This window comes from Natrix helvetica (assembly GCF_964273705.1).
Source record: "Natrix helvetica genome assembly, chromosome: 1".
Classification (NCBI taxonomy): Eukaryota; Metazoa; Chordata; class Lepidosauria; order Squamata; family Natricidae; genus Natrix; species Natrix helvetica.
The window spans coordinates 273,020,240-273,037,897 of record NC_138548.1 but is presented as its reverse complement, the minus strand read 5'-3'; the positions used below and the strand labels follow the sequence as shown (position 1 = coordinate 273,037,897).

Genomic DNA, 17,658 nt, shown 5'->3' with positions numbered 1-17,658 from the left:
TGTGCTCTTAAAGCCTTCTTAAAAGCCTGGGCACAATGCAATCTCAGTATTACATTGAGAAGCCTCATCATGAAAAAAATTAGGCCTCGCGTAATAGACAGATAAACCAGTTGCTGTCAGAGATAGACATTCCCAAACAATTTGAATAGATAGTGGGAATTCTGCATCTATGACATGAGATATGATTGGGCTAAGTTCATCAGGCGAGCAGAAACAATAGCAATGTTTTCCATCATATAAGGGCAGCCCTGCTTGGAGCACATTATAAAAAATCAAGTATTTCATTAGTAAATGGATGTCTGTTGTTACTTACAAGGAAAAGGTGCTTTTAGCATACCAATTGAAATGAATTAGAAAGCAGTTCTGGCCACAGACTTTACCCAAGATATTAGCTACAGATCCACATTAAAAATAATTCCCATGCTATATATCTTTCCGGAAGGAAAGGTCTATAACGCTCTTTTCATCAGGCTCTTGTTCTGTATAGCATATACCGAATGAATAAATTTTATGCTGAGCTAGTGGTTCAGATAGGAGCAGATCAATATTCTCAAACTGTTCCATGTGGTTGTCAGAAATATGGCTTGGGATAATGATGAATCATTACAGATTAGTATGATTATTGTGGGTGGCCTGGAAGGATGAGGATTTCCTATGTCACTTTCCTTTCTTAGGTTTTCTCTAAGGGTTTCATATATGAACAATTTTGCATTATGGTTCCGTAATGTTTTATGAAAAACTTGAAAGAATGAGAAAGCAACATATTCATTGTTTGGAATATAGCACGTAATCCACATAAAATCCCTTGCTTTCCTCTGCTGTTATAATCATTTATGGTAGAAACTTTCAATAGACAATTTACCTTTTTATATCATTCTTAGGGCATGTTCATGTAACAGATTTCAATATTGCTACCGTGATAACTAAAGATACACAGATTACCAACATTGCTGGCACGAAACCATATATGGGTGAGTAGTCAATGGATCCAAGCTATTTGCATGACCTTGTTTTGTTTTTAATGGGCATGTTAAGCTTCCTTTTTAGTAACTATTAAAACAGTTTTAAGAAATAGAGCCTGATTCAGAAAATACTTCAAGGTTGATCTGGCCTTACATGAGCTAGATTCTGCTAACCTTAAAGGTCCTTGCATGGATGGCTGATCTGATCTCTGTTTACCTACATGAAATCTTATAATTCGGATCCAAAACTATAGATAAAGTTCTTGGTTTCTTCATGTGAGTCATAATTGGATCACCCATCCACATTGATGTTAAGGTACAGATATTGCTTTTGACAGGTTATACCAAATTATACTAACAGGACATCATATTGACATTGATTGGATTTATTGATGCTTCCTCTCGAACCAACTGTTACTTCCTCGATCCTTGTTAGTTACTGAACGTTATAATCAATTCACCACATATTTTTAGAATCAAAAAAGTACTAATTGCGGCTATTTTCTGCTCAATACACTTGCCAGCAATGTGGCTGAGGGAGAGGACCAGCGCTAATACTAACCTTGGATTAAAACTATATACAGTCAGTATATAGTTGCCTGTCTCATTCTATTTGCTCTCTATATATTATATTTCACTTTAAAGTGCATTGGAATATTTCAATGGGCTAGCTAGGGGGTGATGGAATGTTTCAGGTGACTTGACTTATGTTCAGGCTTCATCTTATTATGCGTGTACCTATTAAGCAGGTGCAAAATGTGATCTTCAACAACAACAACAACAACAACAGAGTAAAGGTGGCCATTTTCATGCTTTTGCTTCTATATCAAATAGCTAATGAGCTAGTCAAAATGTGTGAGGTTGTGAGAAAGAGGTGTGAAAAGCTTTTTATGCGAGAGTAAGAGCGAAGAGTTCAAGGGCACAAAGTACAGTGCGGTGACCTTCTGAACAGCTGTTTGTTTTTAAAAGAACATGGGAAAGTCTGTTGGTTCTCATGTTATTTTTTTTTTTAAATCAATAAGATATAGTAAACTAACTCTTTTAATTACTGGGTGATTTTGCCCTAGGTCTGACTGGATCTCCTCCAAATGCCATTATTAGAATAGCATGATTCTGATTAAGGAGTTAGCAGTATGATGGTCCAAATTAAAATCAACTGAAAAAAGAGGCAAATTGTCTCTCCTTACTTTCTAATAATTCACACATAAGAGAGTCTGACACAATATTATCTATCCCAGCATTCTCTTCTCATTCACAATGCCCTGACATCTCAGGGAAGCCAACAAGACCATAAATAAAGAAGTTCACACTGACTTCTATTCTCCAGCATCCGAAGATGTGCAGAAGTTGCTTATTGCATAACCCTAGAGAGAATTTCTTATGAGAACTTTTATTAGACCCAGTGGTGGGATTCAAATAATTTAACAACTGGTTCACCCAGGGTCAGGTTGGTTGTCGTGGGAGACGTGGCCCATGCCCATCCTCCAGCTCCGCCACACATGCGGGACAAGCCTCCCGTGACAGCCAACCTGACCCGGGCGAACCGGTTATTAAATTTCCACCCTTTTGCCAAAGGGCTGTTTCGAAGGGTGATTGTCTCCAGGTTGGTCTCATGACTGTTTCAACCTTTTGGACGCAGCTCCTTTAAGAGGCAAGGTTTCTGAGGAACAAAGTGGGGATTACCTTAGAGACAAGGAGTTGATGCTCTTGAGAGCTCACTCAGGAAGGTGAAGAATTAGGGGGAAGTGGAGGGAGAGATTCCCCCCTCTCCATGGAGCTGCATGCAGGAGGTGTTGGTCAGTCTACTGGCAAAAATGAGAGGGGCGAGTAATTAAGTTGGCAAACCTATCAAAGTGGATCCTGGGTGTGGTGCTGCAATGGAGAAATGGACAATGGATTGGCCAGCACAAGGGAAGGAGGAGGAGCAGGGAGAAGAAAGAGGGAAAGCGGCCTTCTCCTTCCTTCGTGCCGGCCACTCCATTGCCTGTTTTTCCATTGCAGTGCAGCACAGTGCAGTGCCCAGGATCCACTTTGATAGCGGGGGATGGGTAATTTAACAACTGGTTCATCTGATCCTCAGTGAACCGTCTAAATACCACTACTGATTAGACTACAGAAAGAAAAATCAGTCATCTTGTGGAATATTCCATCTTAAGGCAAATCTTAAATTTCTCTTTTTTTTACAGCTCCTGAGATGTTTACTGCTACAAAAACTTCAGGTTATTCCTATGCTGTTGATTGGTGGTCATTAGGAATTACAGCCTATGAACTCCTCAGAGGCCGGGTATGGTACAGTTAACTTATATGCATTATTGGACCATTCACTCATTTATCTCTCTACTCATAATTTCACAATGTTTAGACTATTCAGAAACAATTACCATATTTTTCGGAGTATAAGACGCACCAGAGTATAAGACGCACCAAGGTTTTGAAGAGGTAAATTTAAAAAAGTAGGTAGGTAGATAAAGGGAGGGAGAGAGAGAGACAGAGACAGAGAGAGAGAGAGACAGAGACAGAGACACACAGAGAGAGACAGAGAGAGAGAAATACAGTAAGGAGGGAGGGAGAGAGAGAGAGTAGTTAGTTAGTTAGTTAGTTAGTTAGTTAAGTAGGTAGGTAGGTAGAGGAATAGAGAGAGAAATAGAAAGAGATAGAGAGAGAAATACAGTATATAGGTAGGGAGAGAGAGAGAGAGAGAGAGTAGGTAGGTTGGTAGGTAGAAGAATAGAGAGAGAGAACTATATATATATATATATATATAGATAGATAGATAGATAGATAGAGAGAGAGAGAGAGAGAGAGAGAGAGAGAAATACAGTAGATAGGTAGAGAGAGAGGGTAGGTAGGTAGATAGATAGAGGGATAGAGAGAGAGAGAGAAATACAGTAGGTAGGTAGGAAGAGAGAGAGAGTAGGTAGGTAGGTCGATGTTTCCAGGTGTATTTATCCATGTGCTGGAGAAGGAAATTGCTGACAATCTGCAGCACCTAAGACTTTGTTTCTGCTGGCACAGCACTTGATCAATGTAATTCTCATCAATCAGTTAAAGAGCTTTCCAAAAGGAAAAAAAAAGTTTTTGCACTCTGCAAACCTCCCAAAAACCGCCCTTTTTTCCCCCAAAAAATGCATGAATAGCCTTGGGGGGGTCTTGTAGAGTGCTCCCGAAGGGGGGGGGGCAAAAAAGGAGCAACAAACAGCCCATTTTTTTGGTCAAAAAAATTGCATGCATAGCCTTATGGAGGCTTATAGAGTGCTGGGGGCTGGGGGGGGGGGCAAAAAACGGCACTTTATTTGCTCATTTTTTGCCCTCCCCAGCCTCCAGGAGTTCTCTGAAAGCCTCCATAAGGGTATGCATGGCCATTTTGGTGAAGGGGGCAGCACTTTGGGAGGCAAAAAATGCTGTATTCAATGTATAAAACGCACCCAGATTTTCACCCTCTTTTTTGAGGAGAAAAGGTGCGTCTTATACTCTGAATAATACGGCACTTTCCAGATCTGCATTCACTGTATACAAATAGTCCTTGACTTACAACCACAATTGAGCTCAATATTTCTATTGCTAAGTGAGTTTTGCCCCATTTTACAATATTTCTTGCCACTCTTGTTAAGTAAATCACTGAAGTTGTTAACAAAGTGGCTGTTAAGTGAATCTGGCTTCCCGAATGACTTTGTGTATCAGAACGTCGCAAAAGGAGATAACATGACCCCAGAACACTGCATCCGTCTTAAACGTGAGTCAGTTGCCAAGCATCTGAATTTTGATCACGTGACCTGGGGGGGGATGCCGCAACAGTTGTACGTGTGGAAAACGGTCAGAAGTCACTTTTTTCAGTGCTGTTGTAACTTCGAGCGGTCACTAAATGAACTGTTGTAAGTCGAGGACTATCTGTAGTAGGGTCATCAAAATCCTAGAGAGAAGATGTTCTGCTTAAAGAGATTAATTTGCTGATAAATGTCAATGTGTGCTGTAAAGTTTATCATAGAACTATCATCAATTCAAAAGCTATAAAGTAAAAAAATGGAACTATACTTGAAAAGACCTTTCATAATTATGGATCAAGGATTCAGTCTGAAGAAGTTAGACTGCTGTGTGTGAATTAGTAACCCAACACTTTTCATGCTGCAGCATGCCTTATTTGTTCGTTGGGTTATATTTTCAAACTGTGCAGTGGATAGTATAGAAGACAGTAGGCATTTTATGAAACATATGAATAAAGTAGGAAATTCATTATAGTGTAAATATGCAAGTACTTATTTGTTCTGTTCTTTATCTTAGTGATAGTATGGTATTACATTTATAACTTCCTATTACATTTATAACTTCCTATCCTATACCTAAAATGGTATTTGTGCCATTTTAAAAATGTATCTAGGCATATACGTACGATCCCATTTGAAGCCGCCTGGGGATAGGGGTAGGATGATTTTCTTGGAGCTGAATGTGTGGGACAATTCCAAGTTAGTAACATGTTGCTTGTTGTCTGATTATTGGTGGTTGTTCAAATTTCTAAAGCACAACACATTCGCTTTCTTTTGTTTTATAGTAATGCTTGTTTGAAGGGAGTATGAAGCTGTTAATGCCAGTTACATCTTATGCAGAGGAGAAAAATAATAATTTATTTTATAATTACTTCTTAAATAGTTGTTTGACTTTCAAAATGAAACTGAATTATGATAATTCAATCCAAATGTTATATTGTTAAAAAAAAGCTGTAAAAGCAAATGGTTTTCTCGAATACATGGTGCCTTACAGTGGTGTATTAACCATTAAGCAGATTAAACACGTGCTTAGGGCACCAGGTCCAAAGGGGGCACCACAAAATTGAGAAAGAAATAAATAAAAAAACAATGAAGATTTGTACAGTATGTACAAAGCAGGGGGGCACCAAGATATTTCAGTGCTTAGGGCACCAGTGAGCCTTAATCTACCACTGGTGCCTTATATTTTCAGTATTCTTTGCTGTTGCTCTGTGTACACACAAAGCGAGTTACACCAAAGTTAAGCATTACTGAATGCGTGCCTGGATTAATGATTTTCAAATCTTCCTGTTTCTGTCTTCTCCCCAGTCTATCTGACCGATTTTTCTTAATAGAATTCTACATTCATCAGGATGTTTTCTGTAGCACATAACTAAAATTAAATAGATTCTGGATACAAAGTTGTTGTCTGAAATACAAAATCTTGGTTATTGTAAGAAAAATGCTGTTGAAAAGCTTGCATATTCAGGGGCACAAATCCCAACGTAGCAGGGGTGGGTTCCGGCAGCCACAACTGCCGGTTGGCTTGCGTGCGCGCTTTGCACGCACATGCTTGATGCACGCTGTGCGTGCATGCGCAATGCAATTAAAATTGTTCTGCACATGTGCAAAACTGAAAAACAAGATGATGCCACTTCCGTCGCCCGGGGAACCGGTTCGGGGGCATGGCATGCCTGGTCGCTGCCGGTTCCAGCGACCCAGGCCGCCAAACCACAACTGGTAGGAACCCACCCACTGCAACATTGTCAGATGATTGAAGTGAGAAGCTGTGCCTTGAACTGCTCCATAAAGAGACTATGCCAAACTGCATCCTGGAAATGTAAGGAATGGAAGTTGCTAATGATTCCGAAATAATAACATATAGATTTTTCCCTCCGTGCCTATGGCACATTTTCTTTCATCCTCACTTGTCGTTCTGCTCTACTGGTGGTAGCAGACAGCAAATCGAGACTAGAATTTGACAGAGTTGCTCTTTACAAAAGCTCAGGGGTGGCTAAAGGTTTTGCTTGTAATTTCTTATTTAGGCATAGGCAATCATGCCAGGTGAGCTTGCATCTCTCAGTATTGCAGTCTATTCTGCAATTTTGCACAAATTCTAATGGCTGGCACCATTTGCACTGCTCTTTAGTACAATGCAAAACAGGTTGGAAATGCTCTTCCACTGTTTAATTCCTCCCCCCCAAAAAAAGTTGAATGGATTAGCCCCACTATTGCAGGCATGCTGGGAAAATACACTCCTTAATTTAATTGATTACATTTATGTTCTGAAGATTTATTACAAAACATTTTGAGTGCATGTTTAAAACGGTGTCATTTTGATTCTGTTTTGTCTTATTTCAAAAGAGAATATATTTCAGTTCAGAAATAACATACGAATTTTAAGTATTTCTAGGAATGTTGAAAGAATTCACACCTACCACTAATATGATTTTCTTTGAACTCAATTTGTATTGAGTGAAACACCAATTGCACAATCCTTGATGTCTTCCTGTTGCTTACATGTTGCTTTTTAAGTGTAACTTTACTGTGTTGATCAAAAAATTAGCCAGTGTCACAATGCCTTAACTAAGAACATTAGTGGATTCTGAGGAAGGAGGAGAGAGCGTGAAGTCTCTTGGAGAAGTTGTCAGCCCATTACAATCTAGTGATACTTTTTTTCCTCTAAAAAACTTATCTAATTCAAAAGAGAGAATTCATTAATCTGTTCTTGTTGGATGACAAACTGTGTTTCAGTGTCCTTGCCTTCTTCTCTTCTTGCAGAGACCATACCACATTCGCTCTAGTAATTCTGCCAATGAAATTTTGCATGTGTACAAGACGGCCACCATCATGTATCCTGCTGCTTGGTCACAGGATATGATCTCATTGATTAAAAAGGTGAGTGAGCTTTAAAGATCAGATGTTGGTTAAGATGCTAAGCCTTCCAAGCCTTTTGACTCATTCCACCAGGAGTAGAACATTACTGGAGATTCAGGACTGCTGCTAAATATGGAAGCTATGAGTCATCCTACATCCCCCCCAATGCATTTTAACACCTAGTGTGATGTTATTTTACAACATCAAACAGTTCCATTCACCTACTGCACTTGATTGGCTCTGATTTTAGGATCCTAAAATGCAGGATCATAGGAAACTGTTTTACCCTACACTGCATTGGACATTTCTTACTTGATCCTTAGTTTCAGTTAGTTTATTTAGATAAATATTTCTGTCTGAAACAACAATACTGGATGTTGTAATCTTTTAAAGAGTTTAGAAGTGCTGGATAGGAGCTTAGAATTTGAGGAAAAGTCAGAGCAGGATATTTACAACAACTTATGGGCTGCATGGAAATTTTTGAACTGTAAACTTTCATGGGCTGGAGGTTCCTTATTATGTCTGAGATAAAGAGGCATGTATCATCCTTTTTTGTATTCAGTCTGCAATTGTGTTCTATTCTATTCTGATGTACTTAATAAAGTGCTTTAATTCTAACCTCTAGTTAGTGGAAATAAATTCAGAGGAAAGATTTTTTCAACTGAGTCATGTCCAGGAGTATCCGTACTTGGCTGATATCAACTGGGATGCTGTTTTACAGAAGACAGTATTGCCTGGATTTCTTCCTAATGTAAGAATTTTAGTTTGAATGTTTTCTTAATTTAGAAACTAGAGTTATAATGATGGTGACACTATGACAGGCTTCTTAATGTATAAAGCAATAAACTATCACTGTGCAGATTTCACACACCAACAGAGTAAAGTCTGAAGAGAAACATAAACTCCTTAAAACCCCAAATCAATAGTTTAATTATTAAGATAAATTAAGTGGCACAACAATTCATTCATTCATTCATTCATTCATTCATTCATTCATTCATTCATTCATGTATTTATAACATTTCTAGGGCTGCCCAAAATTCAGAAACAAGTACCTCTCCCTCCCCAAAGCAACACAATACATTAAAAGCCAACTAAAACAATAAAATGGCAACCAGATTAAAATATATAGCAATTGGGACTCGAGGCTTGCATGGGCCAGTCATATTTTTTTGGGGGGGGGGACACTTTTTTTAAAAAAACCAGGAGCTGCCATTCAGAAGACATGTTCTTGAGGTCCCATTAGGTGGCTGTGTCTTGATGAGAGGACCTGAAGTGTGCTCTCTTTACTGCAGCCTGAAGGACATTGTGTTTGTGTAGTTAAAGGCTTTTATACTCTAGACCAGTGATGGCGAACCTATGGCACGTGTGCCACAAGTGGCACGCGGAGCCATTTGTCAGGGCATGCGAGGCGCTGGCCAGCTGAGTTCACCTTTTTAAAAGCTATTTTTCGCCTTCCCCAGGCTCCAGAGGCTTTATAGGAGCCTGGGGAGGGCAAAAAGAGCCTACCCGCCCCCCCGGAGGCTTCAGGGACCATCCCTGAAGCCTTCGGAATGCTTAAAACCACCCTCCGAGCAAACCGGAAGTGACTTCCGGGTTGCTCGGAGGGTCATTTTAAGCGTTCCGAAGGCTTCAGGGACTGTCCGAGGCTTCCCTGATGCCTTTGGAGCGCTTAAAACGACCCTCCGAGCAATCTGGAAGTCACTTCCGGTTTGCTCGGAGGGTGGTTTTAAGCGCTCCGAAGGCTTCAGGGAAGCCTCCGTACGGTCCCTGAAGCCTCCGGAGGGCCTCCGGGGGGTCAGGGGAGGCTCCTTTTGCCCTCCCCAGGCTCCTATAAAGCCCCTGGAGCCTGGGGAGGGCGAAAAAAGCATGTAAAATGGGGGGGGGGTCACGCGTTGTGCGCGCATGCACACTGGGGGGGTTGCATGTTGCATTATGGGCGTGGCACGCCCGCACTTGACCCCCCCTGCGCTCCCCCCACTTGTGGCACGCGAGCCAAAAAAGGTTCGCCATCACTGCTCTAGACAATCATTGATCCTAGCGGTCCAATTCAAGCTCTCCTCTATATTATATTTCAATTTTGAAATTTCAGAGAGTCCTAATAGTTTTAATTGGGGAATCTGTTTTGGTTCACTTTTATGGTGTTCAATCACACCATAGAATGTCCATGCAAATGTCTTTATTTATTTTATTTTATTTGGGGGAGGGAAGGGTAACAATTTCTCTCTGCGTGTGCTTTCCTCCCTAGAAAGGGAAGTTAAACTGTGATCCAACCTTTGAACTTGAAGAAATGATCCTGGAGTCAAAGCCACTTCATAAAAAGAAGAAGCGCTTGGCTAAGAAGGAGAAGGAAAGCAACAAAAATGAATCCTCAGAGGTAAGGCACAGAGAGTTGGATGCCTGAATTACCCAAAAGATGTTTGGCTGATGTAAGGATGCCTGCATTTTAATGTCTTCCACTTTCATTAGGTATATTGATCTAAAAGACAGAAGTCTCAGATCTAAATCACATTGACTTTGATGGCAATGCCCCAAATGAGTAGGACAGCAGCCAAAATATGCAGTCTGTAACCCTTTGTGCTTTCTCATTCTTGGCGTATAAATGATGAATTGGTGCTAGAGTATATTTATAATACTTTTGAAAATATAAGAGCACCTTTTGAAATCTTTGCAAAATTGGGGAAAGGCCCATGGATATACCAGTTTTAGATTTTTGGATTATTTTAAATTCTATAAGCAATACCTTACATCAAGGTTGTGACAGCAAGGAATAAGAATAAGAATGGAATAGATTAGAATAGATTAGAATAACAGGGAAGAATAAACTTTTCTATTTATTTATTTTTTGTTAGCTTTAGGTTTGGTGAGGGGAATAGAAAGAAAGGAAAACCATGGGAAAGGTAGAGAGTAAGAATAAGTGTTCAGTAATCTTGGCATTTTTTCTAGTTTCATTAGCTTTGGGCTGAAAACAATAGCAAAGCAAGGAAAACACATTATCCTTTTTTGTGACAAAGAAAGAAATCAAGAAATAGAGCTTTCTTGTTTCAGATTTATATCTCCTTTCTACACCAATACTGGATACAAACAAAGCCAGGAAAAAAGGTATCAAGGAGAGAAAGAATAGAATCAGTGCCCATAGGTTCTGACTCTATCTACTCCCAAGAGAAACTACGGTATCTTCATTATCACTGTTAAGTCAATTACTTTCACAAATCAAGATACATCAAGGAAGGACATTATCTTCAATCTATTACTGAAGAAGGACATTATCCTTAGCCTACTTCTACTACTGCTAGAGCCCTCTGTTCCGATAAACCAAGATATAAAGAGATTAGGGTGGATGCTAAAAATTGGATTGTTAACTACTGAATACAATAACCTAGAAATAATACTTGATCTAATTTGATGCATTTGATCCAGGTTCTTAGATGAATTTTTCTGATAAGAGAGATACACAACAGAGTCAGCTAATAATTTAGTGCATGGATCAATTGTTTGATCTGAAATGTCTTTCTTGATAGGTTTAGTGGCTTCTTGCATCAAATACTACAATGATGAATTCTCATTAACTGAGCTTTTTTCTTTCTTACTATAAGGCCTGCCAGCTGCAGAAAAACCTGGAGTCAATACAAAGGGACTTCATGATTTTCAACAGAGAAAAGTAAGCATTGACCTGAAAATATAAACTTTAGCGTAGCACGTCAATAAGATTACTTAGAACTAAGGAAATCTGATTACTGTTCCTCAGATAATTAGGTAGTGATTTTGGCACAAAATCTATAGAAAAGCACTGGAAACCTGGCATTGCTGTAGACTCTCATTTAGCTGTTGCTCGAAGTATTTTACTGAGGTAGGCAACCTCACTGAATTTACGTTATGAATATCTTTCTGACAAAAATATAGAATGACTGAAATGGCTTTATTTTACTTTTTGCTTCCTAGTTCTCTTTCCAGAAAGAAATTGTATCTGCTGTAGTTAGGTAGTAGAACTTGAGGAACAACAAAGGTAGATTTTCATACAGTAAATATTTTTCTCAATATATAGGTACTTCTTGATTTACCACCATCCGTTTAACTATTCAAAGTTACAATGGTGCTGAAAAAATTAAGGTACAATCAGTTCTCACACTTATAATGTCACAAGTCCCAGAGGTCACATAATCAACATTCAGACGCTTAGCAACTGGCATGTATTTACAATGGTTGCAGCATCCTAGGGTCATATAATCACCATTTATGCCCTTCTGATAAGCAAAGTCAAATTTGCTTGATGTGATTTGCTTAACAACCAGGGTTGTAAAAATTGGGCACTACTCATTCAACACATTACTTAGTGCCTGTTGTGGCCCAGAAGCGGCCGGCTGAGCTGTTGGTGGACTCTGACAGCTCAGACCATTATGGGACTGCTTTGGAGGATGAGGAAGACTCTGGAGGATGTTTGGAGTCAGAGCAGGAACTAGAGAGGCCTGTTGGCCACCAGGTGGCATCTGAGTCAGTGAGGAGGAACAGAGGGAGGTTGTCCCTGATGTGCGTATGCGTAGAATTGATGAGAAAGGAACAGCTGTGGAGAAGACGTCATAGAAGGAAGTAAGGACAGCTGGTTAAGGGTGTGGCCCCTCCCAAAGAGTTTATAGGTGGAGAGACGGGAGGGGAATCTTTGCAGAAAACAACAATCAATTATACGAGCCGTTGCGGAAGCATTCTGTAAGTTTTATCTTGGGTTCTTGAAGATAACTTTCTAGGCTCCTAGCCAAGGGGTGGCTTTATCTATGTAATTAGTCGTGGCAGACAGCCAAGCTTGTGTCTGCATATTCATTGGAATCACGGTACAGAACAGTGCCACAGGTTCTGGTCTCAATTTTGGTCATAATACGAAGGTTCCCATAATTTCATTTCTTGACTTTCTGAGACCATCCTTATAAACATAGCATAACCAGCAAGAAATTGTGTAATTACCTACTTTCCAGCATAGCAAAATTTTCATTGCATAGTGTATAGAAGTTATAGGGCAGTGATGGCGAACCTATGGCACGCGTGCCACAGGTGGCACGCGGAGCCATTTGTCAGGGCACGCAACGCGCTGCCCTGTCAGCTGGCCAGAGCGCATGTGCGCGCTGGCCAGCTGAGTTCACCGTTTTTAAAAGCCATTTTTCGCCCTCCCCAGCCTCCAGAGGCTTTATAGGAGCCTGGGGAGGGCGAAAAGAGCCTCCCCCCCGGAGGCTTCAGGTACTGTCCGGAGGCCTCTGGAGGGACTCCGGGGGGGGGGCAGGGGAGGCACTTTTCGCTCTCCTCAGGCTCCTATAAAGCCTCTAGAGCCTGGGGAGGGTGGAAAGAGCATGTAAAAATGGGGTCGCGTCTGTTTTGCGTGCATGTGCACTGGGGGGTCGCACATTGCATTATGGGTGCAGCATGCCCGCACACGACCCCCCTGCGCTTCCCTCACTTGTGGCACGCGAGCCAAAAAATGTTCACCATCGCTGTTATAGGGTGTTATGGGCTGGATCTTTAAGTATTGATTGGTGGCTTAAGAAATTCAATTGAGACTTGTAACAAGCAATAAGTTCTTGAAATGAATGGTATATAGCCTTTATAACTGGAATCATAGCAAACCGGATAAAAGGAGAACTGTTTGTATCTTGGCTGATGCAGAAGGTGAGAACAAGTTTGGTATCCTGGTTAAGATACCAGGCTAGAAACCAGGAGGCTGTGAGTTCTAGTCCTGCCTTAGGCATAAAGCCAGCCTGGGAGTACTAGGAAGAAGGCAAGGGGCAAATCATTTCTGAAGTTTTGCCAAGAAACTGAAGGGACTGGTCCAGACTAACTCAAAAGGCACCCCCTGCCCCAATGCAGATGGTAAGACTTTGGAGAAGTGCTGGACTATATTGCTATCTGGTCATGGACTTTTGTTTCTTTTTTATATATTTTAGGGCACGACAAGAACATAACAAAATGCAGGAGAACTTGACGGTGACACAAACCAAAGACAACGAAGAAGATGATGACCAAAATAATAATCTTTGAAATCAATGTAGTTTTTGCTCAGGTGCTGCTACTACCGAAAAGGGCAGGCTTTTACTTTAGCTCATGGAGCTTAGCAGATAAAATTGCACACTGCTTTCAAGACAAGGCAGATACCTTGCTAAGGAACTTGAGGCTAGATGCTGAGTCTCTCTTCCCACCATAAGGACTTGTGGCCTACAATCCTGCAAAACTACTTAAGGCACAGATTATCGTCTTTATGCCTGTTTATTTTTCTAAGCTACTTGACCATTAACAGGAAAGAGTATGCTCTTTAAGTACTGTGTAAAAGGCACTCCAAATAGGGAAAGGTTAGGTCACTTTATAGGTATAATTTCTGTTGGTAAAATGTTAAAGTTGCTGATAATTGGGTTAAATCCACTGTCTATGGGGAAACGGTCTTCGTAGGGCTGCTAGAGAGGGTAGCTCTACATTTTCTTAGAAGTTTTTTTTAAAAAAAGAGCTGAATTATAACTCTGCCTTAGATTGCAATAGACTTCAAAATGAAAATCATTTTTAAAATACTTGTAACTGATTATATACAATATATCAGACACAGAATAAGAGGAAATATTTTTGCTGTGGGGTTTTTCCACTTATTGGTACTTTTAAATAAAGTAGTTCCTAAAAATATATCCAGTATATCTTCAAATTGGGAGGTCTGTGTGTACACTATGTGAATCAGGAAATGGAACAATGGACATACAAATCAAGATAAATTCACGAGGGCCATTTTATAAGTAGAATTCACTAATAAGTGCAAGGGGTCATTCCATTTCTTGCAAGGGATGAAAGGAAATCATTAAAAATGTTTAAGTCTGAAACTATCATAAAGAATTACTAGCTGTGATGATCTTTTGGTAAAAGACTATTGATGGCTCTTCAATAGATGCTTGGTACAGTTAATGACAAACTATTAACTTTGTACCCTGAAGTACAGTTTGTTATTATATGTAGTTGGGAAGAGAAAGCAAAAATCCAAGTTGTTGGAAATTGGCGAGAAAAAAGAATATCAATGTTACAAGTACACCAGGTTAAGCATAATTCTTTATGGGAAGCAATTTTATGTTTGACCTAATTTTGCTATGCTTTGCTTTATGGCTCTAGTCCTCCTTTCCCTGTTTTTTCTTCCCCAGATACAACATTGTTAGACAAAAGCCTGGCTAATACAATGGAAGTAGGAAATTACCTCGACAATTATTGTACATTGTCAAGCTGAAATCTTTTTCTAAGCCTGTTTGTAGTTTGAATCGAAATATCACTGTGAGGTCACTTGCTATCTAGTGACTTTCGATTCTCTGTTGCATTCTCTGTATGTACAAAATGTATTCTCAACCAATACAATCTCTTTGATTTCCAAAGAAAAGTGAATGGATTATGTCCACCCGGTGTACATTATCATTAAGAGAACATGGATGGCTTCTGTGTCTACTTGGATAGCCCAGTAGGCAATTGGATCAGGGGATGCTTTCTGCAGTCTTTTAATCCTAAAATTTCTTTGAAATTTTCCTGTTCCACAAAGTAGTTTATCTGAATGCAAAGGGTAGCAAAAGGTGATGGAAGACCTCTTTTCTCTGGATTGCTTAAAACAGGTAAATCTGCTACCCTGCAAATGGGGGTACAGTAGCTCACTTAGGTTTATAATTTAATAAGCTCAATAACTAGATTCTTACTGCATTTGTAGCTTTTCTCATCCCACATGGACAGCTAGCTAAGCGATGATTCTCAGGTTCCATCTTGCCACTATCATTCTGTTTGGCCTGCTGAACCAGACTGAATGATCAGGGCATAGCTGCTCACTTCGGATACTCCTTCCTTCCTGAAACAGATGGGTAGTTACGGCACCAGAATATCTAGCCTGGGATTGACTCCTTCCAACTGAAATGGAATGAAATTTTAATGAAAATCATTGGAGTCCCCATCATTAAGCGGCACAAAACACACAAAACTTTAGTGCACTCTAAAATGAATGCAGCAACATTTTTGTTGGACGAGGCGAACAGAAAATCTTGACCCTTCTTCCTATGTACATGTTGTGGTTCTACCTACTTTACACAATTGCTCTGCCCATTATGGTTCTGTGTCCTCCTCAGATGTAAAAGGTAATTTTCAGTCAACCAAAGTTTATCTACATTTCATCTGGTCTTCTCATCCAGCTCTTGTCCCAATTTTTCAGCTATTTATTGCCTGGATTTAAAACTTCAGCACTCTTAGAATGATGCGGTTGGAAGAGATCACAAGGATCATCTAATCCTACTCCTAGGTAATATTAAAATTCATAGGTTAGGTAGACAAGTAATCTGGATTCTCATGCAGCTTCTAAAGATAAAATCCACATTTTCCTCTTAATTCTCACCCAAATTAAGGCCGCTCAGTTCCAGCAAGAATATTTTACCAAGGATAAAATTAAGAAAGTTGGTAAGTGCTGCAGAGCTACAAGTCCAATGTGGCCATTTTTGGGGTACGAGGATTTGTAGTTCAGCAATTTTCTCATGTGTCATTAGAGCAATCAGTCCAAAAGCCTGTATATCAGCAAAGTGCCTGAAAAAGGCAAATGCAATTGATCACATTTCTGGTTTTTTTTTTTGCAAACCATACAAGCCAGCAGACCAAGGAAGCAGAGGGTCAACCTTCCTTCTGCTGCCATTGTTCATTTAACTCCACTGGTAGCAGCAAGACGATTAAGGCAAAAAACAATAAGTCATTGCATCTAAATGATAAATATATCATATATCTTTCTGTGGATTACAGCCCAATCCTCAGATATTCTCCGTCATTCTCATTAGGTAATATATTAGGGCAAATCTTGCCTCAAAAACTTTTCTTTTCACTGAAAATTACTAGCATTTTTTCCCCCAATGCATGAACGCTCACAATTCCAGATGCGATATAGAAAGATCTGGACCTAAATTGACATCTCAGAATGGTTTGATACTAGTTATAGGACAGCTGTTTCTAAATGCTCTTTAAACGCCTGAGACTTCATATCTGAGCCTCCACAGCCAGCTCAGTTACTCAGTCTGCTGTACAACACTGTATTAACCCAGAAACTTTAGGGATTCTGTCAGTAGACTTTTTAGATTGAAAAAGATGTTTTAATGGTTATTTGGGCCCTTTAAGAGCATATATATATATGGATTACACTATTACTACCTGCCATTCTGATCTCATCACCACCAATAATCTTCCCAGGAATAGAACATGAAGTAAATATAATATTTACAAGAGTAAATTATAAATACCAATCAATGTTCTTTTGGTTCAGTTAGGTTTAAAAAGGCATCATTCTTTTCTTCTGATGGAAAGAGAATAGGGATAGAAGCTTACATGTCTGTTAAAAATGTCAAGAAGTTGCTAATTATGTCTGCAGTTAATTAGAACGTTAAAAGTAGTATTTCCCCTCTCTTCCATGTTATAAATTTAGTTAGTTAGCCTTTCTGTAAGGGCCTTTTGCAGTGCACTAACCTTTTTCATTTTCTAAAGCCTCAAAATAAAGTTGTGGTAACTCTTGGTTGCAGCTGTTTTCCATTGTATCCTATTTTTTCAAAGCTCGGTTGATGGATAATAGGTTTTCACAGTCATAAAAATCTAGCATTTTAAAAACGTTTTAAAACAATGACTCGCTCTTGTTTATCTGGTCCATGATGGAGTTGTTGATGCAAATTGTGACTCCTAACCCTGGGAAATTTCCTCTCCCCCACTGTTTTAGATCTTGTTTAGATGCCAAGTCACACTAGGATATGCTCAGATTGTCTGATTTTCAAAGATTGATGTAAATTGCAGAGATAGTTATGACAGTGATTATCAGGATGGAAAATGTTTTAGATCCTGTTTAGATGCCAAGCCACAATGGAACATATTTGAATGAACGACATCAGCAGTGTCAGACCTTATGAGTACTTGAAGTAGCATGAAGGGAAAAATCTGTGAAAAGGCAGCACTAAGCAGACCACTGGGAGTCTAGATTTTGGAAGTTGTTAAGCCATGACAATAATGTCTAATTCATGCTTTTTTGGTAGCAAAAATACTCCCAAATTGATCTTGTACTAGACAATACCTGG

The 17,658-nt window shown here is 39.6% G+C and overlaps 1 protein-coding gene across 1 annotated transcript in view; it reads left to right on the top strand.

The window, feature by feature from the left end:
* STK32A (serine/threonine kinase 32A) overlaps nucleotides 1–17,122 on the top strand; it is a 73,301-nt gene extending 56,179 nt beyond the window's left edge. The window contains exons 7-13 of the mRNA XM_081949841.1: nucleotides 882–971; nucleotides 3,149–3,246; nucleotides 7,484–7,600; nucleotides 8,205–8,330; nucleotides 9,828–9,956; nucleotides 11,176–11,240; nucleotides 13,507–17,122. Of these exons, the coding sequence (XP_081805967.1) occupies nucleotides 882–971; nucleotides 3,149–3,246; nucleotides 7,484–7,600; nucleotides 8,205–8,330; nucleotides 9,828–9,956; nucleotides 11,176–11,240; nucleotides 13,507–13,600 (719 nt within the window). The 3' untranslated portion in view covers nucleotides 13,601–17,122. The remainder of the gene's footprint in view (nucleotides 1–881; nucleotides 972–3,148; nucleotides 3,247–7,483; nucleotides 7,601–8,204; nucleotides 8,331–9,827; nucleotides 9,957–11,175; nucleotides 11,241–13,506) is intronic.
* Nucleotides 17,123–17,658: the final 536 nt, after the last annotated feature.